This window comes from Centrocercus urophasianus, unplaced genomic scaffold (assembly GCF_019232065.1).
Source record: "Centrocercus urophasianus isolate 14NV4802_14NV808 unplaced genomic scaffold, USGS_Curo_1.0 seq_11, whole genome shotgun sequence".
Classification (NCBI taxonomy): domain Eukaryota; kingdom Metazoa; phylum Chordata; class Aves; order Galliformes; family Phasianidae; genus Centrocercus; species Centrocercus urophasianus.
Window position 1 is genome coordinate 80,802,042 of NW_024884253.1, and position 26,432 is coordinate 80,828,473.

Sequence of the window (26,432 nt, forward strand, 5' to 3'; positions counted from 1 at the left end):
TCTTGAAAACCTGCTGGTGGACTCGGTGGTCAAGGTTGGGACTTGGTATGCTGTCAGGTTCAGCTCCAAGCTTTGTCCATGTATTGTTTGTGGCCATAGCACTGTAGAGCCAGGACTGTGACAAAAAATATGCTTCAGTGTTCTGGAAAAAGGGGATTTCACCCTCTGGCTTGTTTCAGTAAGAAAAAGACTTCAGCTGAAAACAGAATGTGAGCCTAGATGTAGATGAAGCATGTGGACTTGACGGGCCCAATTTAAGGGTAACTTCTACAACAGGAAACCTGAGGAAGCCTAGAGCTAGGAAACCAGATGACAAGAAGGAAGTGTGCATACAGTGCCTACTGTTGCAGTCAGTAGCTGTAGCCTTAGCTTTTTGGAAGCAGAAGCAGTGCTCAGACGTCAGTGACCAAGATATAGCACTACTAATACATTTTATCAAGAGTAGTTGTAATCTTTCCCTGTAGATGCTTTGGGAGATCCCTCAGCTGGCAGCTGGTGGTGGTGCTGACTGCATACCCACTCCAGCTAGTGAACAGGGCAGGGGCAGTTCTGCCAGATTAAAAACTGAGCTCATCTTCACAAGTCCTCTGCTCTTTCTCTGACAAGACTGAGCTGGTTTTCTAGGAAAGTACATTGCTCTCACACTTCTGTTTTATTATGTTAATTAAGAAGCACTACTTACTGAGTACTGAGCAAGCTCTGGTACCCATGTGAGCTGAAGAGATGATGAACAGTGAGGAAAGTGGTTAAATTTCAGCCTCCCTTTACCAGCTAACTGACTTGAGTCTTGCAGCACTGGAAAGGTACTGCATCTTGGTTAATATAAGCTTACAATCAAGACAAGAAACATGAAAGAGAACAGCCTAGTGAAGTGATTGCATGACCAGTGTGGAAAAAGCAGATACAACATGAGATTTAAAAATAAAAATCTAGATCTTTTCAGAGAAAAGAGACTTCAGCCTGGGGAGTTACTTCTAACTGCCAGAGAATGTGAAAGTCAGTCAAAGGCAAAACTTGCAAGTGGGTAACTTGCTTGCCTACAGATGTAATTCACAAATATGGTCTCACTCGTTTGTTTCTCTTAGAACTGCCTGTCTGATATGTGAGCTCATCTTGGACAAGTTGTGGTATTAGAGGCAGCTGGACACCAGAGGTAGCAGGGAAATTATTTTAGAATCAAGGCTATTGGAAAACATCTATACTTCTTTGCACAAGGTTCCTTCTCTGCTAAGCACAAGCCAAGTTATCTTCTGCAGTTCTAACCTTGGGGGGTAAAAAGTCAGCCTGTGCCCTACCTAACAATAGGTGAGAAACAAAGGAGAGCCTAAGCGCTGTTCTTGAAAGTGGCTGCTGCATCTTGGAAGCAGGGGTCAAGCACAGATGTTACTATTACATAAAGATACATCAATAACTACACACTGGAAGACTGAACCAGTGAACTACATTGCTTGAAGGAAATAGTACTGCATGAAAGATGACAGGATCTAAATTACTTGCAACCAGCGAAGTAATGAAGTGAAGGATGAGCGAGAGAACAGATTTCCATACTGCCTGCTTTGTCACAGCATTAGTGAGAATCCACACCTACACAGAAGATGTAATGAAGTATTGGATGAATCAAACTTACCTTGCTTATGGATTAGTTTGCCCTTTTCCAGGAGGTCTTACCTCATCCTCTGCTCAGATGCAGCCTACCTCCCTGAACTGGTATTTTCAGTACTGCTGCCTGCAATGTTGTTTGCTTAGACAATGGTACAAATCTTAGAGCTACAGGGATTTGGCTTTGTTAGCACTCTGCTCCAGCTGCCTTTAATCATCTCAACAGATCCTTTCCTCACTGCCTATAGGTTATTCCATGTGGGAATGCAGCACTATGGCTCAGTTCTTGAACTGAGAACGATTCTTCTCAGGCCCTCCCTTGTTCTTCTTTAAGAAGGAATCTTAATTCTAGTATCTGTCTGCTGTTCAGAATACCACAAAATACCTCCTGGTTATTCTTCTCATTCCAAATGCATTTGCAAAATGGCTTCCCAACTACAGTCTATTTTCATTCCTCTTGAGCATTTGCTACTAGAGGTTGCTTATCAAGGAAGAGAGCACCCAGGTACCACTCAGGCTTTTTGGTGCCATACTCATGCTTTATTTAAAAAAAAAAGAAAAGAAAAGAAACAAACAACACAGCTACAAGATGCTCAGAAAACTTCAAGTTTACAAAATACCTGCAGCCACTTTAAGAGATCTGATCTCACTTATAAATGAAAACATCACCTGCTGGTTAACTTAATGCAGCTGCGATACATCATCTGAACTTAATCATCCAAAACCATCAGTCATTCTTAAACTGTTGATTGTGTGTACAAGAACAATCATCTGTATCACTTTGATTAAAAAAGTCCCTGGGAAAATTTAAAGTTACATGGAGAAAGGGTGAGAGGAGAACTTAGTAAAGCCCACCTGTTGGCTCCTGCAGAAACTGGCTGAGCATGCATTCATAGTGGCTTCGCTCTCCCCTGTAAGTCGACTGCAATTCCTCTGCATATTTAAGAGAAGTCTTACTGAAGCTGCTCAGCTCTTTCCAGTGAGGGAGAGAAACTGACAGAACACGAACCTGTATAGTTGCCATCACACTACATCAGTGCCATGTCTTACTAGCTTTATGGAAGCGTGTCGTGCAAGTCTCAAGTAGCTTGAAAACACTCCTGAAACAGCCCTTGGTCACTCCTATGAGGTAGGTACTGTCTTCCCTTTGGTGGAGAAAGAACAGACTTAACTGCTGCCTAGCACACCAGGCACACTGAAAATTTAAATGACTTTCTCACCACTTCCCTGAATTCAGGGCTTTCAAATGCAACGTTTTGTTTAGCACCATGCATACCAGAAATAAAAGCAGTGAATGATGCTTTAGATTGCATCCATTCCAAGACACTCAGCCTGCCTGAACTCAGGTGTTCAGCCCCCAGTTTCCAAATAAGCTGAAGTAGGGCCATTGTTACCATGTTTCACTCAACTCCACAGCCTACAATTGAACTAATTTGTACACAGATGATCAGACAAAGCTTAATCCTTTCATCTGACAGCTGCCACTCATCTTATATTAGATGATATTGGAAAAAAAGCTTTTCACAAAGACAGTGTAGTATAGAAGCAGAGAAGACTACAAGTATCAAAGTACAATTCAGATGTACCCAATTAATGCTTAGCTATTAGCACAGACAAAACAATGCACTGCTTTTTTTTTTCCTGACCCCACGGGCAGCCTTGTGAAACCCTCACAATTTCCCTAATTAGTTTAGGAAACATGAGAAATGAATAGCAGTCTTTCTGCTATAATATAGGGCCATAGTTTCTTCTGTAGTCTAAAAGCATCTCTTTCCAGTAAGATCTTTCACAGCCCTGACTCCCCATAACCTCACACGAAAGGTGTGTGACAGTGCAATGAACTAGCAAGGAAGCTGATGAGAGCGTGCTGGATGACACAAGTGCTTGTGCCACCAGAAGTGAAGGGGCAGCACAGACACAAGCAGAACTGCTGCTTACATGTTGGAGTGAATGAAACGATACCCTGCTCAGCTATTTATTGGTATTAAGTAATAATATGTAATGACATTAAATACCACCTATGGCTAAGCTATTTAGTTTCAAAATTGAGTAGAAAATTCAAGTATCAAAATGAAAATTCCTACACTCCCAGCCACAATGCAATAACCACTTTCTCTCATATGTAAAAAGCTGAGTGTAATGGACACTTACTAGAAAGAACGTAAGAGATGCCAAAGTTCAACTGCTACCACTCTAGAACAAAACTTGGTTACAGCAGCTAAACACAATTTTAAACTGCTGCTGCATTTATCACAATAGCAGATCACTAGCTACTGGTCATAGGAACTGACAGCTCCCAGCCAGAAAAGTTATTATGAACCATCCCAGGTCAGTGCTAAGTCCTATGATCAGTCTTATTACAGTTGTCCAACTGTTAGCTCCTATGCAAGTTGCTGAACTGTTTTCTCTTTCATGCTCAGAACTTAAGCATTTAGATGTTCACTACTAAGTGCAGAGAGGAAAGCTGAAACCTTAAAAATTCTTCTATCTAAGCACAGTGCTGCAGTCCTACTGCAACTTGTCTGAAGTTCTGTTCAGTGTAAGATATTGAAGGACTGATTTGCTCCAGGACTCCCGCAGAGTTTAGCCCTTCCTGATGAAACAGAACTTGGATATCCTAAGTTGCTGTCCTGTCTTCTCATCCTTTGCTTTTCCTCTTGGAGCCCCACTTATCTAGAGCAGCTCAGATTTATTACTGAGGTGCTTTCAAACCTTGAAATTTTGTGAGAAGTTGAATGCAGTTTAAGATTACCTACTCCCAGAAGATGGGAGATGAACCAAAAAACCCATCTTGAGATGCATAACCCACAAAAAGGAACAAGAAGTAAAATTGAGTATGTCAGCCCCTACAACAGCTATAGATTGTACCATACAAACCATTTATTGCACAAACATCTTGCTGAACTAATGCAAGACTGAATCTAGGCTTGTAAACCTACCACAGAGGCAACACTAATGGCAAAGTTGTTGCATATAATTTGAGTAGTCACCTGTTACAAAGTTACTCACTTTGCCAAATGATCATCCAGCAAGCTTCTCTACTAGAACTATTCTACTTAGACTGGCATGTTATGAAATTGATGAAAGCAGGACTAGGGGTTGTTCTTCCCATTCTGTTTCCCACACAGAGATGAGTCAAGAACATCTCTGCAGTTCATTCTGGCACTGTATATAAGACAGTACAAGTACATCAGTGCAGGTAGTTTCAGAGATGCCTCCAATATATCGCACTATTTATAAGTATTGCTCCACTCTCGTTGCCTTAGAAGCTCAGCCCCTGCAGAACAAGAACAGATCCAAAAGCCCTTCTGCCCAGGTGATTTTTTTCTCCTTCCTATTCCTGAACAAGCTCCCAGATTACCTTCAGACACAAAGAACTGCAACTGAGACGGAAACAATTTGAGCTTTCTCAAGTACCAAACTGACTTTGCTTTATCTGCTTTCCTCCCCCTTCATTCCCTCAAAGTTACAAGCCCTGAATGCAATGGATGCAGATCAGCATCTCTGTTCCTGCTAACTGTGTAAGTTGTGCCTCTACCACAAGAAATCCCATTTTGGCTACATACAACTTTTCTGTCGAAGTACTGAAGTAACACATATTTAATGGAAACACTTCTGTTTCTAATGAGAAAGCCAAGGAGTTGTCAGTAGATTGGTCTAAATTACAGGTTTAAAAACCGTAAAGGTTGAATTTAACCATTTGTCATTTAAAAAGATTGCTTGAAGCCAAGTGCTTTTCTTATTCAGTTTCAAGTGCATGGAATAGGTCCAAGTCTTTGCCCCACGTAAAGCTTGAAGAAAATTCCACGTGTTTTGATATAGACAGCATTCGAGTCTTTGTGAGAGTACCAAGAACGTACTGGAAAGCTGTTTTGGCTTATTCAAAGTTACCTGGTAACACTGCAGAGGTACCACTATATTGAGAACACCTAAACTGTTGGAATGACTCAATAACCATTTAACAAGTTGGGTATAAAAAAATTTATGTAGTAATACCAATTCAGCACACAAATTCCATGCTTCACAAGTTCTGCTGCCGTGTAAGAGTTGTCCTAACATCCATGCAGATAAATTCAGATGTTTAGGTCCCTGCATGCCCAGGTCAAAACAGCAGCAAAGTATCTACCACTACAAGCAGCTATACCCAATTGTGCCTTTAGAATGCTAACTGCACAGAAATCCAGATGACGAGTGCCTGAACAGGGCTGGACACACAAACTTGAGTCTGTGCGTGCGATAGAGAACAAAGTCACCGAGAAGAAAAACGTAGACAGGTTCTGATAGGCAGGATACAATCAAGACAAATTAAGTCACTAGACATTCAGATTATGGGGAGGGGAAAATACCCTTCCAAGTATACAGAGGACAAGCCAGCATTTAAAAGAACTCTAAAGGCACATTTCAGGTAACACGGTTCTGTTAAGACCAACTGCTTACACACGCAGGCACAAACCTTAATGGCTCCCCCCAACAATTATTTAACAAAAAAGAGAAGTGCATTTTCAGTAATATTAACACCATTCAGTTGAACTGTTCAGTCCAAATGTTTAGCAGTATTTTCCTTGCGCTGACACGGACTCCGCACTACTCCAATACAAAAAAAAACCCAACAGGCAGGATTAGTAAAGGTTCATTTGTTGCACTAGTTAACATTTACTCATCAGAGCCCACTGATCTCTTCTGTGCCCTCTTGCGGGGCAACCTCCTTGGTGAAGCTTTATCTGAAAGAAAAAAGGCAGTGCATCAGTTGTCTCAGCTACTTCGTGTTAGTTGTTACCCGACACTGCCCTTCTAGCACCATGCATCACAAAAGAAGCCAGGCTCAAGCATCTCAATGCTTTAAAAAAAAAAAAAAACAAAAACAACAACAAAACACTACAAGCTGTTTGCATCCTAGATAGTAGCAGAAATAACATTCCTATTCTCTAACATGCAATTCTAGACTGAGTTACTAAACCATCAGTTACTAATCAGAAATGCCACCAACACTCTTGATGAATCCGCATGCTCTGCTGTTGTAGAAAAACTCACACCCAGTAATTACACTTTCAGAGAGTTAATGAATAATTAATGACTGGTTTTAGTTTACCTGCCTGAAAAATGTGACAGACCCTCCCCCTTTAGACAGCTTTGCCTTACATGAAATATTTCTATATTCATACAGATTTAAAAGTTTTACAGCTAAAAAAAAAAAAAAAACAAACCACACACCTGTGCAAAAACCATCCACATTTAATTATGTGAATGTCACTCTGAAATCAGACATCCCAAGTGGGGAAGCCACAAAGATTTAGCTGCATGAGCACAGGGCACCAGAAACCTGTTCTTTCCATTGAAACTTAGGACAGGTTTACAATTGTCTTTCCACAGTGAGTCCTTACAAAGGCAGCATCTTTAACTCTTGCACTGTCATTCATACTGTGTATGAAGAAAGAGGTGAGGTGACTGCTGAGCATTTGCTTACAAATTGCTCTTTTCTGAGCTAGGCCTGCTCACAGCAATCTAGCTGTTCAGAGCACCCATGGTGCCATCACAGGCAATCAGTACACTCCAATGCACCTTCAACAGGAGAGGCACGAAACCCTGAGGATCCTGAAGGCCATGTTTCTCAACGCATTCTAGTGCAGGGCTCTAATTTAACCTAACTAGGAATTAAAAGCAATTAAAAACTTAAGCCTCGTTTTTCCTAGCCTTCAGGTACTGAGATGAATCAAGTATAAGAGGAATTAAGTATAAGCTTACAGGGGGATGAGGGTAGAACTCAAACACTGACAAGATTAAGCTATTTCAAGGCAGCTGGCTCTTCAGAGAGGTTTATCATTCAGAGCTTGTACTCCTTGCTAGATTGAGACATCTCAAATTTCTAAGCCTGTATTTTTATACTGTCATTCCACTGTGTTGTGTGGAATATACCAGAAAATTAACATTTTCCAGATGTAGAACAAGTCCTCATAGCCATGTAATATTAGTACAGTTAAAAAGGGATAAGGAATCAAAAAGCTTAATTCATAACTGCCTGTCACAACTTGGGTGCAAGATCTAGGGTCTGAAGGCCTACTATACTAAATAAAATTGTCAGGGAAAGATCACTCAAAAATGCTTATTTAATCAAAACTGGAGTATTTGTACAATAAAGGTAGCTGCTGCAAAGGAAAAGCTTCTTTTAGAATGTGCTTTGTTTGAGATGAGGCTAACTCATCTCAGACCAGCCAACAACAGCACATTAGTGATGGGAGTTGAAGACCCAGGAAGAGAAATCTGCCTATGAAGCCACTATACTCCAAATTGAGGCTTGTCTCTCTCTGAACCAAGATGCACTCACCCATCAGACAGGACCAGCCTTCCATCACTTCAACAACAGCTTGACACTACACCAAGGCAGAACACTGCACTGTGGCTAAGGGGGTTTGGCAACTGTTAGGAGCAGTATTTTGCTCTACTGTTCAGCAATATTTTAACCAAACTGCACCACTACAATATAACCAAAGGTATTATATATGTATCTGTATCTAAAAATATATAAACTTATATGCCTATAAAATGTTTGGATGGTTGTATGCATCTGTTCTGTATTTTACTGCTCATGCTACACCACCAGTCATTGCATGCAGGGAGAAAGGTTTCTATCCATGCCTAATTATCACACAGGCAGTACATTTAGAGCTTCCACTCTTTATCACCAGGGTTTGCCTCACCTCTTCTACTTTGCACTGAAGCCATGGGAAAGCAAGAACAGAAGAAACAGCAAAAGAAGTTAGAAAAATTCAAACATTTTAAAGAAATCAGATACTAGCTTTGTTTTTGGCATCTCAGAGCAAAAAATTCAGTCATTTTGGATATAAGGAACACAGATTCCAAGTTGAATTTTGGTGAATACACACCTGCAATCCTTATTTAGAATTCAGTCTATAGGTAAGCTTCTAACCAACTTACAGAAACTTCCAGGTATTTGACTGTTAAAACCTTCTGTGATCCAGGTTTTGGGTAGAGATGTCATACTGCTGAAAAAGTCTACGAAGTGTGAGAACAGCCAAACTGCCATTGCCAACCAGGCAAGTTTGTTCTGTATAGGAACAGGCTGTTAACAATGTAACCATTAAGCTTTAGACAACTTCTTATTGCCTTAAACACACATATATGTTCTGGAAAATCAATATTAGCTACTGGTGAAGTTAAACTACTTGAGTGCTTTATTTTGTGGCAGAGACTACTTACTTATTTGATTTAAAGTTTCCTGGGGAATCCAGCTCATATCAACATCGTTCTGATTCGTTGTTCCCATTTCAACTTTCTGTACTGGTCTTTTTCTCTGAAAAGTCAAGGAAGAGGTTTTTGCCTTCCACAGTGTTCTGACAGCACAAATATTACAAACAATCAATAGTTCTTTAATAAACAAACTGCAACTGTTTCGCTAAGAGACAAAGTTAGGGTTAGTCAGTAAGTGGTGCTGTCTGGACCCATTTAGCAATTTATTTGCCTAGGTTTGGTGTTAACACTCCTAGTTAACACGCCTCACAATATTATTCTACACACAGATGTTATGATTTCATGCTTGTTTAGATGGGCTCATTATACTTGTTGTGAAAAATAGCTGTCAGTAACCCATACTAGATGGCTGTTATACTTTCTTAGATTGACACAGTATTCTTCTACACAACACTGCAACAGGCTCTGAATAATAATAATAGTAATTTCACGTGAAGCTTCTTAGAACTACATTAAGAACTGGACAGCCATTTTCCCCCAGAGTTAGAATTCATTTATCATGAGATACAAAGAGACAGCCAAGGGAAGTCTACGTAGCAAGCTCTGAATCAGCAGCTGCACACATCCAGAGACTAGAAGGTAACAAAAGCTTTACTTTCTGACAGTCCAGTACTATGGTAAAGATGATTCATAAAGAGCACCAGGCAAGAAACCTACCAAGTCTTCAGTTCTTGTTTTAAAGCTTCTATAGATCAGTCCAGTAACCCTTACAATCCTAATTCTCAAAGTACATCTTCTGAAGTTCCACCCATACCACTGAACACCACAAGAGATGGCTACTTTCCCTCCTCTCTGTACAGCAAGGCCTGTGCTACTAACAACACACAGTGCACTTACCTTCCTAGATTCTAGTAACTGATGTAGGCCAACGATAACAAGCAGACCAAGTCCAGCAAGGAACATGTACATGAAGATCCTTGAAAAAATGTTAAAGTCGTTAACTGAACATCGTTAGCATTTAAGGAAATGTATAAGCAGAGATAGAAACTAGCAATGGCTTCAGCCACGTGCTCACTTCGTCTCTCCCAAGCCATTTCATACATGTGGGGGTAAAAATGAACCTGAAACCTGGGCGTTAACCAATACTGAGCAATTATTCTGACTTTGATTTCAGAAACCAATCCTAACGTGAATTCTGAGCAACAGAACATTTGAAGAGCATTATATAAGCTGGAAAACCACATGCATGATCACTGAAATTCAGCACCTGCAGTAGCACTCTCAAAATATCACGGCTCAAGATGTTGGGACATAGATGTTTGTCTTTTGATTGCTTTAACCACTTGGAAGAGCATCAGTGAACTGCTTATACACTGATGCTTTTCTCTTTGGCAAACGTGATTTCACAGAACAGCTACTTTTAGTTGAGTTCTTTGTTTTTTAAGGTCTTTGGGATTTCTGAAGACCTTCTCTGAACTGATGTGTTTTTAACATTTCTCTCCTTTGATGGAATATTTAAAAGCATACAGGCACAGCAAAATATACTTTTGCAAACATATTGCAAAAATATAAAGTACAATCAGGTCTAGCTGGTCATCTAAGAAAAAGCACTCCTAAAAGAAGCCTGCATCCATAGGGTAAGTGCAACAAAGAAGGAGCATAAGTTCCTCTATTTCCTACTCAAGGCATCTTTTAGTTTATATAATCTTCAATTATACTGGAGTGCACCAGAAGCCAACTGTTCCAGCAGAACCCAGAGCCCAATCCTACAGATCAGTCCAACCCTCAGCATCTTCTACTTAGAGGAAAATGGCACAGTAGCATTACAAAAGCTTAAAAGCTTTGAATTGCTATTTAACTGTGCCTTAACACTGTGCCTTATTCCAGACTGAAGTCCTCTGAGCAAAGCAGTTGCATAAGGTGCTCAGTGACATCACAAAAACACTGAAGATCCCTAGTAGTAACACACATCTTAATTTGGGGGAAAAAGCTCGTTTTCAATCAACACTGCAACAGTCAAATGCCTTCTACACCATCAACAATATACAGCAGACCTAATACTCAGCAAATCAAAAGCATGAGAACTATTTTCATTGCTTCCTCATCAGTAACTTATTTTAGTACACCAGCTAAATGTTAATTTTCAGTCTCCTTACGTTTCTCCATCCAATCCATCTTCTTTTTCAATAATTGTAACCGTTTGATTGAAGACAGCATCTTGAAACATATTACCCTATTAAAAAAGTTTCCACATTAAATTATATTCAACACACAGCTTCTATCTGATCTTGGGAAAACTCTAAAAAGCAGCTAATCTTGCACTGTTCATTTATTTGCTCATAAAGTCAAGATTGCAGATGGGATTCAGGCTGTTAAGTTTGTAAACAAAGCCCAATAAGAAAAACAAAGTGGAATTCAAGCTTCCCTGCCAGCTTTTCTTCTTTAAATGAGTATAGCCCACTACTACACAATGCAAAAGCATTCTAGTTTCCATCACTAATATAACACACACAGCATAAAATGTGCCCATGCTGTCAAAAATGTAGACAGTGTGTTCATGCACCTATTGATGTGCTTAAAGACTTCAAAGGCACTCGCTGTCTGAAGAAATAGGAACTTCACTAAGCAGCTCCTCCCCGATGCTTCCACATCAGCTAAAAACACTGCAAAGAATTACAAATCGTGCTTACATTTGCATCTCTGTAGTTGAGATTGATAACTAATCCAAAAGGACGGCCCCCCATAGGCTCAGCAGGGATGAAAGAGTACTCAAATGTTGCTTGTCTCTGCGGTGGAACTACTGTATTCAGGGGGAGAGCTGTGAAGTTCTGGATATAAAACTGGTAGTCTTGAGGGTACCGGAACGAAGCATCAAGAGACTCAACAATGAAGTCTTCTGTACCCTTATTGGTGAAGCCTACCAGGAATTTCACAATGTTGTTTGCTGGAAAATCTGAAACAAGAATATTTAACGATTAAAATTTCTCAGTCAGCAGACACTGTCCCTGTTTCTACAGTCAGACTCTTCAAGAGCCTCACTGCTTTAACCAATAAGCTGTAAGCGCAGTAAAGGAAATGGTACATCTGCACAGGACACTTACCTTCACCTTTGACAAATAATATTGTTGTATCAGCACTAGGTGAGGCCTTAGGTTCTCCTGACAAGTCTTCTTCCTCTTTTTCTTCTGTCTAAGACAAGAGACTTTATTGAAAAATCCTATAGTGAACAGTGAAGGTAAAGACCATGCTTGCCTTATGAGAATCCCACACGATACGTATCAGTGTGCCAAACCATACCATGACAAGCATTACTACCAATTCCTGCAACAGTACAATTAGCACTAAGTCTGTTCTCCTAGATTTGATCTGCACTATTTTTAGTATTTATCCTTCTCTAACTGACAAAGCGACTAAATTCAGCTGCATTTGATCATAATTAAAAGTTTCCTTACCTCAAAGCAAGAGTAAAGTTTTTGTTCAGGGATGGAAGGAAAAGAGCAGGATCTGAGTATTCATTGATCACATAACTAAGCTAATTTCCACTTACAAATCATGGATAACCGTAAGGCAAGTGAGAATTATTTTCACTGCAGATGGAGTATATTCAACTTTAAATACTGCTTTAAGTAGTATTATGTTTGCCTGGAAACAGATTTTTTGGAGCAAAGAGAGTTTATTTGTTCAAGCTCACCTTTGTGATGACTTTTTAATGTGGCAATTAATACCCTTAGGGGTGTATTTCCAAAAGAGGGGGATCAAGGAGTCACTATCTTCTCCATCAAATGAAAACAAGATTGTTTTCACTTTGAACCGCCTGCTGAAGCAACTGATTTGGAATGAGTTGTACTGTTTGATTTCACAAACTGCAGTTCTGGTAGCAGAAACCTGGCTGTCCCCCATGTGATGTCTTCCCCACAGGTAATTCAAGAAAAGACAAATCCTTCTGAAGCTTCAAGCAGAATGGAAGCTTAAAGGAGATTCTGGAACAGCTACTTAGAAATATCAGTATCAATACTATTAAATGCACACTTAACTGTGCATCTTCAAGCACTTTTGGTCCAATTCCTACTTATGAAAAAAACATTCATGTACAGTTACCAAGTCTGTAGGCTCATCTTCTTCAACTTCAGCTTCATCATCTTCGTCTTCAACTACAGTATCTTCCACAGCTTCCTCATCTTCTGTAGCATCCTGAGCTGCAGCTAATAAGCCTGAACCTATTGAAACAAGATGCAAGCACAAAAGCCTTTCAGTATCTTCTTAACCAACAGAAAATAAGCAATAGAAAACTGGTGCAGTATGCAGAGGGCAACCAAGTTGCCACGAAAGCTACTGAAATACATCGGTTTTTATCATTACAAATGTAAAATCTAAAGTGATTGCTATTATCAGTAACATAACTTTGGGAGTTATGTTTCTTTTAAGACCAGCAAGCTTAGTAAATGATTAACTGCCCTTTTCATTTGCCAGTATCAGAACACTACTCTTTCACACGTAGTTATAAAACAACTTTAAGTTTTCATATCTAGGAAAGTGTTCTAATGTAACACCAGTATATTAATGTGCTCAACAGAGCTGGATTGCCAGTCAGAAAAAAAAAAACCATAAGCTAGAACAAGATAAGTGCAGTCAAGCAGTTCATCCCTTCTCTACTTTTATGGTGCTGAGTCTCATACATTCGAACACTGAGCAGGGCAGTCAGGCCTGAATCCAGTAGTAGCCACAGGGCAGGTTTATGCCTGTATTTAGAGCACGTATCAGTTAAGCAGATGACTGTTACTTATACTAGGAAAAGTGTATCCTCGTAAGAGCGGTGAGGCAGTGGCACAGGCTGCCCAGAGGGGCGGTGGAGTCACCATCCCTCGAGGTGCTCAAGTGTGGATGTGGCACTGAGGGATGTGGTTAGCGGGCACGGTGGTTGGACCAGATGATCTTACATGCCTCGTCCAACCTTCACGATTCTATCATTCAGAAGAATGCAGTTTCGCTGATTCTTTTCCAATGAAGCGAATGCTTTCCAAAAAACGAAGGAGCAGAAATGAATGGACGATGGAATTGCGCAAGCCTGAAGCAGCTCACAGCTCTGAGCACACACGCTAAGCAAACACTCAGAAACTTTCACGTGGAACAGAAACCCTCGACCAACGCTCTTACAGCTTCGGGATTCCCAGTGACGGTTGGAAAAAGCCAATAGAAGCCCCTCTCTCGGATTCCTTAAGGATCCACTCAAAGACTTCGCCCGATCACACGCAACATTTAAGCGCAGCGATTTCATCCACTGAAGTTTTCGCAGACTTTAAGCCCGCAAGTAACGAATTAACCAAACCCCGACGGCTGAGCAGGGCAGAAGCGAGCTCCATGCACCCTTCGCACGGAGCCCACCCCCCGACCCCCCAGCTCGCAGCGTTCCCGTCGGACGCCAGGAAGGCTGATGATGTGGCAGGAGCGGGAAAGGAGAGGGAAAGGAGCGGGAAAGGAGCGCCCCGCCGCGCGGGAATGACCGAGGCGGCCGCCCACCGTCCGCCCAGCCGGCGGCACGGCTGCAGCCGTCACATGGCGAACGAGAGCGGCGATCGGCGCTCTGAAGGACACCGCGGCGGGAGGGCCGACGTGCCGCCAACAGCCGCCGCCAATTGCCACCGCCACCCCCCTAGCAGCAGCCCTTCCCTTCGTTCCCTTCACCTGCGCCGCTGCCCCGGAGCAGCAGGGCGGCGGGAAAGATGAGCAGGGCGAGCAGCAGCAGGCGCGGCGCGCTCCTCATGGCGGCGGCAGGCCGGCAGCCCCGCGCTTTGCGCTGCGGGCGCTCTAAATGGCGGCCGCCTCCATCCGGGACCGCCCCGCCTCGCGCCGCAGCGGACGTGGCTCCGCCGGGGAGGAGCAGCGCGATCACGCGGGCTCAGCACATGTCGCCTCTCAGCTCGCCGCCCGCGCGCATGCGGCGGACGGTCGGCTGTCCTCGCTTCCTGGAGCCGCCTCTGCTCTCCGTGCCCTCAGTGCGCGTTCCCGGCGCCTCCCTCCCACGAGCCTAGCGCCGTGTGGTGAGGCGGGGGCACGCGGTTTTCCCTTTCTTTAGGTCAGCTGGTGTTTGGTGGGTTAGTTGAAAAAGCTTCACGAAGTATAATGGGCTACGTCTTTGATAAGCGATGCTTTATTCCCGAATATCTTTCCCAGATTGCCCAATCAAAAACTCAGTGAAACCCCTAGTCCCAAAACAGCCTCCATCCTCTTTCCCTCAAAGTCAGAGTACAAGCAAACATAAGTGACGTTTAATTGCATTCAGTGTTTTGCAGTAACTTCTGTTCGTCATACGTGTGTGTGCAGCTTTCTGTTCTGGCAGTGGTAGCCAGCGTCTTCCTCCAGATTTTCATTGAATCCATTCTGAACCTGGAAATTAAAAACAACAGCAACAAAAACTGCCTTTTTGGGGTAATTTTTGTCTCAGTCTTACTTCAAGCATGCTGACAGAGAAATGTTCACTATTGGCTGAAGCATGAATATGAAAACCAGAGACCATCCATTGCTACAGGACAGGGAGGTCATCCCGCCCCTGTACTCAGCACTGATGAGGCCCCACCTCAAGTACTGGGTTTGGTTTTGGGCACCTCCATACAGAAAGGACATTGAGGTGCTGGAGCAGGTCCAAAGAAGGGCAGCAAGGCTTGTGAAGGGCTTGGAGAATGTGTCCTGTGAGGAGAGACTGAAGGAACTGGGGCTGTTTAGTCTGGGGAAGAGGAGGCTGAGGAGACACCTTATGGCTCTTTTCAGATACCTCAAAGGTGATGGCAGCCAGAGCAGGGTTGGTCTCTTCTCACTGCTGACAGGTGACATGATGAGGAGAAATGGCCTCAAGTTGTGCCAGGGGAGATTTAGGTTGGATATCAAGAAAGACTTCTGTACAGAAAGGGTTGTTAAGCACTGGAACAGGCTCCACAGGGAGGTGGTTGAGTCACCATCCCTGGATGTGTTTAAAAACCCTTTGGATGTGGTGCTCAGGGACATGATTTAGCAGAGGGATGTTAGAGTTAGGGTGGTATGGTTAGGTTGTAGTTGGACTTGAGGATCTCTGAGGTCTTTCCCAACCTGAGCAATTCTGTGATTCTATGATTTCTGTCAGAAATACCTATTTAGTGGTAGAACATTTTGTTCTGTAGAGATTTTTATGCTGTTTAACATAATCTTTGGTCAAATGTGTCTGACTTAACCAAGCATGGCTTTTTAAAAAAGTAGCCAAATATTTTTGCTTGGGGGAAATAAAAGAGCAAATACCAGCTGGAGGTGTTCTATTTAGCACAGTCCAGTATGAAATACTCTATCTTTTGAGTATCAGCTGCCTACAACATGTGCTTTTCTTCCATTCAAGTTAAATGGCTTTGCTGTCATAAATTAACCTGTGTGGTGCTCTTACTGAGTTTACATGTGGTGGGTGCAGGGAAAGAGCATGTAAAAATAAGTGAGATATGTTGACCTATGCAGTGGAAATGCTAAGTCACAGCCTGAACCAGTGATTGAGCACCTGGTGGGAACGCAGGGCCAACCCAGGGGAGCTCAGATGTAAGCAATGCTCTGAGTGACTGGAAGGGGTGGAGCCAGGATCCGTCCTTTCCCAGACCTCATTTAAGGGTTGGCAGTGGTGGTGAGGGTATTTTGCTGGAGATCCCTGTATACCTCAAGCTTTCTGAAGGTAAGCAGTTTTTCTTCTTCTTGAATTTCTATGCTTAAGGTTGCTGTATTTGATCTTGTTCTCATGTGCTGTAGTCCAGGAATGTGCCACTCTACTGTTATTGTACTTTCTATTATATTATCGTATTACAACCAGTTTTAGTGAAGTCTTGTCTCCTTCAGGCTAATACTGTAGCAGTGCAACAAAGCCTATTGGGCCACACATTCTCTGTGTTAAGTTCTATACTCCTGATGAACAACTTATAAGCTGAAAGAAAATAAATAAAAAGTCTAAACAAATAATTAAAGCAAACTATGGGGTCTTGTTGAGTTTGGTTTTTTTGGGGGGGCGAGGGGGTCTGACTGTAACGGGGGGGAGTTCACATACATAAATATCAAGTGTTAATAGTAATCATTGTTGCTTTTCTTCTGTTTGGCATCTTGTATGCAGGGTGTTAATTCTGAGCAGACTGGCAAGAACTTTTTCCATTACCCATGTGAATCTTGAAGTGGCTATAGCTGTATGCAAGCAATGTAAACTTGCATTAAAAAAAAAATCTTTTTAGTTAGAATTTATTATTATTGTGATATCACAAAAAGAATTATGTTTCTTATTATCTATGGTGATAAGTTTACCTCAGGCTTCTATTTTTTTATCTTGAACTTCTGAATGATTCCTGTGGGTGTGAGTTTCTTTTTCTAAGCCACCAGCAAAAGACAAAGCACTTTATATTTACTTAAAAAGAGCATATTATTTCTTCATTAACGCTTGCCTTTTGTGTGGCAAAGAGTTTGAGAGTTCACTGGGCTTTCTCCTCAGTATGTACTCTGTGGCTTGTGCGAGATGGATTCAGCAAAGGAAGGTCAAAAATGGTGTCATACGCAAAATGGCTGAAGTCAACAGACATGGCTTCAATTATTAGGTCTGTCTATGTCCTGTTTCTTGGGTAAATTTGGGAAACAACTTCCCTTCAGGTCTCTTCCACATGTTCCTTTCCTCTAGTTTGCCTGACTGGTTTTGCATTGTGACTGTTTTGCATTTGGGACCTGATCCAGTTTTCAATATATACTGTCCAACTATCTGTGGTCTAGCTGCAATGGAAGCCCCTTTATTGTTAGCTTGACAGGCATTAATAAAAGCAATTCTATGCGTCCAAGGTAAGGTACACTGTATCAAGGATTAGCTCTTCATTATCTCTTGTAGTTTAGAGAAGTAGTATGGCTTTGGGAAAGTTTCTCCTACTATTAAATAGTAATATGCTAGTCTATAGTAATAGAACTTCTCAAAATGATAGTGTGTGGCAGTTATTAATTATGGATTCCAGTGAGGATTGCCAGTTTCACTTATGGATTACGCCAGTTACAATTATGGGTTCCAGTTACACTTGTGTCTATAAGGTGCTTTTCTACAATATTTGCATTGAGTTCTAGTGGAGAGTCTAAAGACTAACCCTAACCCTAAAGAGCATCTTTGTCCAATTTTGGCATAGCTACAGTACTCTTACCTTAAAGCAAGAATTAAAGCAAAGCAAAACAAAAACAAGAAATGAAAATTGAACAATAGGCTAAAACACTTGATTGTTGAGAATGAAGAAAATAAGACGTTTGCAATAAAGAGGTGAGAAATGTCTTGCAGTATAGTTTGTAATATAAAAACATTTTAATTGAGCATTTAAAAAAATAAAACAACACCTCTTATTTAAAGTAAACATAATCTGGAAACTTTAGTGAAGAAGCACTACCCCATACCTTCAGAACTCGGGCTCTGAAGGCCACCTGTGGGGTTCATCTTGGGACAGGAGCTCTTCAACTTCTTTATCAGTCATCTAGACAATGGGATCAAATGCAAATTTGCTGACAGCACCAGTCTGAGTGGTGCAGTTGATATGGCAGAAGGAAAGGGTGTCATCCAAAGGGACTGGACAAGCTTGTAGTGGGCCCATGTGAACCTAATGAGGCTCAACAAAGCTAACTGCAAGGAGTTGTTGGCAATATCTGTACAGACTGGGAGAACTCACTGAGAGTAGCCCTATGGAGAAGTACTTGAGGGTTCTGGCAGATAAAAAGCTTGCAGTGAGCCAACAGTGTGCATTTGTAGCCTGTACAGTCAAATGAATTCTGGGCTACATCAAAAAAGAGGTGGCCAGCAGTGTGAGATCCAGTCTATCCTTTTGAAGTCCCATCTGGAGTTCCCAACACAAAAAAAGAGGTGCAGCGCTTGGAGTAGGTCCTCAGGAGGGCCACAAAGCTGATCAAAGGGATGGAGTACCTCTCCAGCAAAGAAAGGCTGAAGTAGCTGGGCTTCTTCAGCCTGGGGAACACTTGGAAGGCCATGCTGGCTCTCCAGTACTTAAAAGGAGGCTTATAAATAAAATAGAGGCTGACATTTTACGGAGTCTGATTGTAGCTGGTGGCAGCCCTGACCACAGGTGGGTTGGAATTAGACAATTTTTAAGGTTCTTTCAGCCTAAACCATTCTGTGATTCCACAGTTCCATGATTCTAATTCAAGGTGCAGCACCAACAACTGCATTTGATATTCTTAATGCCTCTCTCTTATATTATACAGCTGGGAAGCCCTATGTTCACATATATAAGATGTATTCTAATATCTTATAAGGTACCATTTTGAGAAAAGTATTGTCATCTTGCAGTTCTTTTTTTTTTTTTTTTTTTTTTTAAATAGTGTATTCTCCATTTATGCTTTCTTCTTGCCAGTCCAATATTCTCCTTTGATATACTGGATCTTTTCTGCCTATAGATGCTTCCTATGGGAAAAACGTTGTGCCTGCACCTGAAGACTCCCAGCTGGCCACACAGAAAAGTGTGTTGCTTCTTTGGCAAGTGTTTCTGTGACTTAGTCACATGGTTGTTTTGTGGGAAGCATCTTGGAATTTTATATAGCACCAAAAAAGAATTAACTTTCTTATGACTGTGCAACCAACATTCATGGAAATAACATAATACAGCTATGAAGAAATACTTTGTTTGGAACTTAACGTGATGTATAGATCATTCTTTATCAGGAGCCACCTAGCCAGTACACAGTGCAACTACAGCAGCACTGAAGAACCGTGTGACTAGGTTTCTCTTTCTCATGTGTGCTTCTTTGATTTAAACCAAAATGTGCATAAAGTTGAAATATAGCCTTGCATATTGGATTATCAAATGATACAAACATACTGCATGAAATGGAGGAGATCCTGGCCTCCTGCTGTGCTTATGTACATAGGGAATAAAAGGGACTGCAAAAAGCAAAGCAGCATTAATCTTAATGTCCGAGACAGCACGAGCAGGATTTTTTTTGACAGCTGCATTAACTTGCTTGCTACCAATCTTTGATATGTCACTGCAGTGAAGTGAGATCCTCGGCTCGGCTGGACCAGCTGAGGTCAAATCTCAAGAACAGGCTGTTTGCTTTGTAGTTATCTCCTCACAGCTATTAGTGCTGTTTGTCTTGAGACAGCTTATTGTGATCATGGACAAGAGAGGACAATTCACAGCTTGGAAGAAGGTGGAAGGACTCAGCTATTAGAGAACTACTTCACTCTTCATTCTACTGGCAGAGTAGAAGGGAAATTTGTCAGTTACAGCAGTTTACTTCTAAAGCTGTAACTAAACGAGCTGAATGCTGCCCTTATAGTCACCGCTCCGCCGACCTTATGACGTCACACACACGTGACCGTTCGCGCTCGATGCTTTCTGTCCCTGTGCAGCCGCCGTACGGCCTGTCGGCTGTGCCGGGCGGCCGCCGCCATGGATTACCGCGCTGAGGTGATGAGGCAGGCCGTGCCCGGGCAGTTCGATGACGCGGAGTGCTCCGACGGGTATGTGCGCACGTAGCCGGGCGCGGAGGGCGCTGGGCTTTAGCGAAGCGGGGCGGCCCCGCTGGAGCCGTTCGGGTTCTGTTTGGAGTGATGGGGGTCCCGCTGCGTGTTGCTAAAGGCCGTTCTCTCTCGTCCTGTCACCATTACTCGAGAGGTGAGGCCGCCCCTCGCCTCACCACAGCCTCCTTTCTGGTAGTTGTAGTGTACAGTGAGGTCTCTACTGAGCCTCCTCTTCTCCAAGCTAAACAATCCCAGTTCCATCAACCACTCCCTGTAAGCCTCCATGCTGCACACCCTTCACAGCTTCATAGCCCTTCTCTGGACACACTCCAGGGCCTCCGTGGAGTGGAGGGGCCCAAAACTGAAGTACTCACAGCATTCAGTACTTTAGGTGGGTGAAGTGACAAACATCTCCTGGAGAGCTAACATCCCAGAATTGCTTGCTGGGGTAGGTATACTGAACTTGTTGTAACCATAACGACCATTTGTAGTTATATCAGTCTGTATTTGTTCCAAGTGACCTTGCAGAAGATGCAGAAATAATTCAGGAAGATGAGTTTGCTGAGAAGTGCCGGTCAAGCTTGTGCAAAGGGATCAACGTGAAGGAAGGAGATAGTGATGATGACAGTGTTGATGAAGAGGAAGAAGATGATGATGATGATGATGATGATGACTGGGACTGGGATGATGAGATGGGAAGACTCATGAATTGCCACACTGCTGCTGGATGCAATCAGCAGGTATGCTGACGGCTATTCTCTCAGTAACAACAGTGTCTTAAAGCAGATGAGGCTAACCTAGAGGTTTTGTTCTGTTTAGTCCTGAGCATCAGTTCTAGTGGAAATTCATCATTGAGAGAAACCTGTTTCTTTGTATCTGTTGTTGTGCCATGCTGTTTGTGTAGTCAAAGCTGTACTTGGCTTCCTTGTCTTAAGCCTTTTTGCTGGGTTCTCTGTGTCTTTGCAGTTTTCCTTCTGGTCCCTAACTTTCTCAGCATTTTTTTCTTTGCTCACTCCTATCTCTGTTGATATTGCTTTTCTTCCTGGAATTTGTCCTCTGTGATTTTTAAACTACTTCCCCACTCTTCCCACTGAATGTTATGACAGTATCTGCTTGTCACATTCATGAGTTATGCTTTGGACTGCATTGTTGTTTAACACTGACAGGCAGCTAGGTACCATGGAGCCACTGTATAGGGCTCTTCAGCAGGACAGGGAGGGGGAAGAAATGAAAGAAAGAAAACAAGAGCCTTGTGGTTTTGAGATAAGAGGAGTTAAATACAAGAAAAAAAGCAAAGGCCATCTAGAAGCAGAAGCAATTGTTCTCAACTTCCCATCACCAAACAATGTTCAGCTGCTCTTGGGAAGCAAGACCTCCATAAGTGTAGTGGTTGGTCAGGAAGACAAACACTTTGATAATGAAAGCATAACGTTGTATAGCATAGAATGTTCTCCTGGTCAGTTTATGTCAACTGTTCTGGACGTGTCCCACCCCTCACCTGCTGGCCTTTGGAGGGAAAATTGGAGAGTCTTCATGCTGTGTCAGCACTGCTCAGCAATAGCCAAAACACTGCTGCAGTACCAGCGCTGTTAGAGCTACACATACAGGGCACAGCGTTGCATGGGCTCCTGTGGGAGCCATATCCAGCTCTTCCTAATAGCAGTAATAATACAGGTGGAAGAAAGTGCTGGAAGTGGGTGGATTTAGACTGAATGTTGTTGGTTTAGAAACTCTGTGCAGAATGTAAGGCCCATGAAGGTGTGAGAATTAGAGTCCTTTGTCCTCTCAGCCTGGCCAGTGGAGGTTCAAAATCTTTCTGGTATCAGTAACAGCATAACAGAATAGCTGAGATAAATGAGAGTGGTGCTGATAGTGGTATACTGTCTGACTCAAAGCACCTGTGTGATTTATTCTTGCTTATTAGTATTTTTTTGCTGTCTGGTGTTGATGGAAAAAGTGTTCAGATACTGTGTTGTTTAGAGAAGACCATCTGTTTAAAAAAAAAAAAAAAAAAAAAGTAAAAACACCATCTTGGGAAGTTCTTTCTGTTCTTCATCTTCTCATTTTTTTTTTTTTTTTTGTTCTTGTTTCTGTCTGTTACTCCCTTTTATTTTAAAGATGAAAGAGTGTTTATAGTTTGCAGGTCAATTTTCTACTGAAAGTAACCCTGAATTGGGGCACTTTTTGGAATCCATTTCCTCGCTCATTCTGGTTTTCTGCTTAGAGCTATTGGCATAGGTACTTGAGCTGACATTTCCAGTGGTATTGTCTGTATCTGAAGGGACTGTTTAGAGAAGGCAACTTACACTGACGAATCCTTTGTTTCAGGCAAATAGGCAGACCCCTAGTTGCTATTCAGCAAAAATGTCTACCCCTACAGACAAGGCTTTGAGGAAATTTGAACATAAAATTAATTTAGGTGAGTATAATTGTGTTGTCTTCTTCTAAGAAAACAGATACCACTCTGAAATTCTCAGGCTAATTCTGCTTGCTTTAAGCCAGAATTTACTGGAATGGCAGCTGACTGTTGCCAGATAATTATTAAGGGCTTTTGTGTACTTGAAATTGCCTTTAGACTTTGCTAACCAGCTGTCATATCCCTTTTCTACCCCTTCAGAGCCAGAGAATTCTTTTTCTCTTTACTTCCTCAGGTCACACAAAGTATTTGTTCCATAGCCTCTCTGTAGAAACCCAAGCAAGTTGTTTGGGCTGAGGGAGACTAGCAGCTTTCTGCTGCAATGCACTGGTCATTCTCTGAAGTGCTACTGCAACTCAGTTTCTTTAGAGGATTGAGGTTCCTTGTGGTATTAGTGGTGGTACCTCATGCAGCAGTTACCTGACAGAATTTTTGAGATAAGAGATTTCTTTCCTTTCTTGTGTACTTGTTTATCGTGTGATTAAAATGGCTGCTCTGCTCAGCCTGTTAAGAAAAGTTGTAGCTGTGAGTGGGGCTTTTTAATGGAACAGTAAATAGTTGCATTTCCTTCATAATTAAGTGGTTCTAAAATGAAGGCTGCAAAGAGTGGTACTGGTATGTGTAGCCAAACAGCAGTTTTATGTAGTTAACAGTCAAGCACCATTTTGAGTATGCTGTGGGAACAGACACTTGGAGACTGCTGTGTCCTCTGGCATTGGACTGGTTTAAGAGAGAAGGGCAGATGAGTTTAACAGTAAAATGCCATCCAAAGAACGTTACTTCTGGTTGGCATTGCATCCCCAAGCTCATGAGACTACAATAGTTATGTTGTAGTCCTGCTTTGGATTATAGTCAGAGCAGATAGCTAGGTAAACTCATGTTTAACTAAACTTCTGTGATGAGCTTCTATCTTCAGGCAGCCAACTGGCTTGTTATACAGAGATCCATCTGTGTTTGAACATTGTGTTGTGGCATACTGACTGTCGGGAGAATTGCAGAAGCAATTCCAAACAGAAAAAAAATTTCTTTTCCTCTCCATATCTTATGTGTTTTTCAGATAAGCTGAATTTTGATGACTCTGTTATAAACAGAGTCACAGAAAAGTCTAGACAGAAGGAAGCAGACATGTGAGTATTACACTGTCTCTATACTCATTGATGTAATTTGAACTCAGAAGAGTTCTTCTTATTCCCTGGTTTGATCCTGAAATTTGAATAACTTTATTAAGGAAAAGAGCACCAACTTCTAAGCAAGCAGTCAGCATGCAGTTTGCATCTCAGTCTTAAACTTTTTTGATTTCCAGATCAGTTTCTTAAGTTATTCCACAGTTGTGATCTTCTCGTCCCTGAAGTGGAGACAAGAAACTATCTGTAACGGGGAGGGGCACTGATGCTTTTGGGCTTCTTTTTTTTTTTTTCTTGCCTGTAGGAGAAAACTTTGCTGTTGTATGAACTGAGAGCCTTCTTTTTTGAGGCTGCCATCTTCTCTTTGTTTTACTTTATTAAAGTATATGTAGGTTTATATTGCTTTACTTTGTCTAGGTGCCGAGTCAAAGATAAGTCAGACAGAGCAACAGTAGAGCAAGTAAGTCCTTAATGCATCAAATCTCTCTTTTGACTGGAATAAATAATCTGGAATCTTGAAATCACTGGTAAAACAGCTGATATAGGAGAAGCCTTGCCTTGGAATTCAGTTTCCCTTATCCTAAAGAAGCCTGTTGTTCCTCTCTTTCTTGTATGAAAGTTGTGCTTGCTCCCATAGCTGTTTTGGAGCTCATTTTTGTGCTTGGCATCATGATTTGATGGTATATGCAATGCAGAATTCCATTTTAAGCATGTATTGAATTCTGAGCATCAAACACAAAATGCTGGGTTTGCTTTCTTCCCATTTTTCTTAAGGAAGGCTGAACTGTTACTGGCCCAAGGCCATATAGCTGCTCCATTTATGCCTGCTATACCATATTTTACCATCTGGTGCAAATCTAACTGGGAAATCATTCTCTTTAGTCTGTTGTGAAGCTAGCTCAAGGGCATACACTCATTCTAATTTCTACTTTTTTTGAAATAAATTGAAGTATCATTCTAGAATCATGGCAAAATCCAGTATGGCAGCTGTTTGAGCATCTTTTGATCCTTAAGAACAGCCTGATGTCATTGGTCCTTTAGTGTAGTACTAAGGAGAGGCTGTGTAAGTAAGCAAGCTTAATTCTCTTCATAGAGGGCACTTGTAATGACTGTTTTTTGTTTAACTTGAGGTGTTGGACCCAAGGACCCGAATGATTCTGTTCAAGATGCTGAGTAGAGGTGTCATATCAGAGATCAATGGCTGCATCAGCACAGGGAAAGAAGTAAGTGTTGTTACCAATGTGACAGTCTCTTTCTCAGCAAGCTAGGTAAGGTATATACTGAAATGTTTAGTTTTCCTGCTGTTTTATTTGTTGCTCAGTAGGAAGTTATTTTAAGGTGCAATTTATGTTAAAGGAAGTCAGTTTCCCTGATGATAAAGGATTTCTCAGAATACTTAAATTTGCCATTCATTTTGTGTTGCAACTGAAATTTTTTACAAACTCTGTGTATGTATAATATTAAACAGTGCTTGAAAGGCATGCAAATGTAGGTAGTTCTTCATAAGGTATTACTGCATGTGAATCATATCAGTTCTGCATCTCTCCAGGAGTGGGAGTATATAATGATGTAACAAAATGCAGTTGAAAATACTGTTTTATAAAACTAGCATGTTTATGCACTGCTGTTATCAAGTTATATGACAGATAATTAAAACCAGACCAGAGTTTTCCAAGTAAATTAATAAATGGGTTTTGGGATGCTTTGTCTCTGGGCTAATCTGGTTTTCTTCCAGGTCCATGGATGCTGATTAAAGGCATGCTTCCACTCTGTGTAGTGGTGTCAACATGATATGCTTGGGCCATGCTTTAGGGCCTAAGTAGTGCACGAGTTCCAGTTAATGTCTGCACAAAAGGGGTTGTTTCAAAATGTGGATGGTGTGGAATTCTCCAGTTTGTTGTTCCTTCTGTTCTGTGTGTATGCTCACACTGTTGCTGTCTTAGGTACTTATTTGTAAGCTGTCTCTGCTAGAAAGAGATTGCAATTGCATAAAATCTTACAGACTCAGCTGAGTGCCACATGGGGGCTGAAGTGCAGAGGCTTCTCAGATGTCTTCCAGAACGTCAGAAGAAGAAAGCAGATTGTGTCAACTTAAGGCTTTTCCTCAGTGATGTTTCTTCCATTTTTAATCCAATAGGCTAATGTGTACCATGCCAGTACTGCAAATGGAGAGAACAGAGCAATAAAGATTTACAAAACCTCTATTTTGATGTTCAAGGATCGGGATAAGTATGTGAGCGGTGAGTTCAGGTGAGCTGGAGTTTGGCCTCATTTTGTTGAGTGAGAGAGGTTGTTGGAAAGGTGGTGAAATGATTAACACTAATACTGCATTGGTTTGCTAAGGGTCCTCCTGATTTTTTTTTATCTGTTTTAAGATTTCGTCATGGATATTGTAAAGGCAACCCAAGAAAAATGGTGAAAACATGGGCTGAAAAGGAAATGAGGAATTTAATAAGGTGATTCTTCCAGTTTTTATTTCATCATCAAAGGTAACAAATTGACATTACAGGAGTATTGCTTGGTCATGGATTTTACTACACTTCATGGTCTCTGGAGTATTCAGGAGAGTGTCTTAATCTTCCCTGTGGGAAGGAAGAGAAGG

General features: G+C 41.7%; 2 protein-coding genes across 2 annotated transcripts in view; one reads left to right on the plus strand and one right to left on the minus strand.

Moving 5' to 3' along the window:
- Positions 1-5,565: 5,565 nt before the first annotated feature.
- On the minus strand, positions 5,566-14,590 carry SSR1 (signal sequence receptor subunit 1). The gene is made up of 8 exons (XM_042840104.1): positions 14,488-14,590; positions 12,904-13,022; positions 11,907-11,994; positions 11,496-11,758; positions 10,962-11,038; positions 9,703-9,781; positions 8,815-8,908; positions 5,566-6,320 (listed from the first exon to the last, which is right to left on the minus strand). The coding sequence occupies exons 1-8, from the start codon at positions 14,564-14,566 to the stop codon at positions 6,253-6,255; spliced, it is 867 nt and encodes a 288-aa protein (XP_042696038.1). The 5' UTR covers positions 14,567-14,590; the 3' UTR covers positions 5,566-6,252.
- Positions 14,591-20,190: 5,600 nt separating this feature from the next.
- The window catches only part of RIOK1 (RIO kinase 1), a 15,062-nt gene continuing 8,820 nt past the window's right edge, over positions 20,191-26,432 (plus strand). Inside the window, exons 1-8 of the mRNA XM_042839924.1 lie at positions 20,191-20,290; positions 20,808-21,030; positions 22,619-22,709; positions 23,764-23,833; positions 24,248-24,290; positions 24,961-25,053; positions 25,968-26,080; positions 26,206-26,286. Of these exons, the coding sequence (XP_042695858.1) occupies positions 20,220-20,290; positions 20,808-21,030; positions 22,619-22,709; positions 23,764-23,833; positions 24,248-24,290; positions 24,961-25,053; positions 25,968-26,080; positions 26,206-26,286 (785 nt within the window). The 5' untranslated portion in view covers positions 20,191-20,219. The remainder of the gene's footprint in view (positions 20,291-20,807; positions 21,031-22,618; positions 22,710-23,763; positions 23,834-24,247; positions 24,291-24,960; positions 25,054-25,967; positions 26,081-26,205; positions 26,287-26,432) is intronic.

What these genes read in the sequence shown, in the direction of transcription:
- SSR1 (XM_042840104.1), bottom strand. Translation starts at nt 14,566, where the DNA reads ATGAGGAGCGCGCCGCGCCTGCTGCTGCTCGCCCTGCTCATCTTTCCC. An exon ending in TCAACTACAGAGATGCAAAT is followed by an intron (nt 11,039 to 11,495) that starts GTAAGCACGATT and finishes CTTTTTTAATAG; the next exon opens with GGTAATATGTTTCAAGATGC. An exon ending in GGAAACTTTAAATCAAATAA is followed by an intron (nt 6,321 to 8,814) that starts GTAAGTAGTCTC and finishes TTTTTCTTTCAG; the next exon opens with ATAAAGCTTCACCAAGGAGG.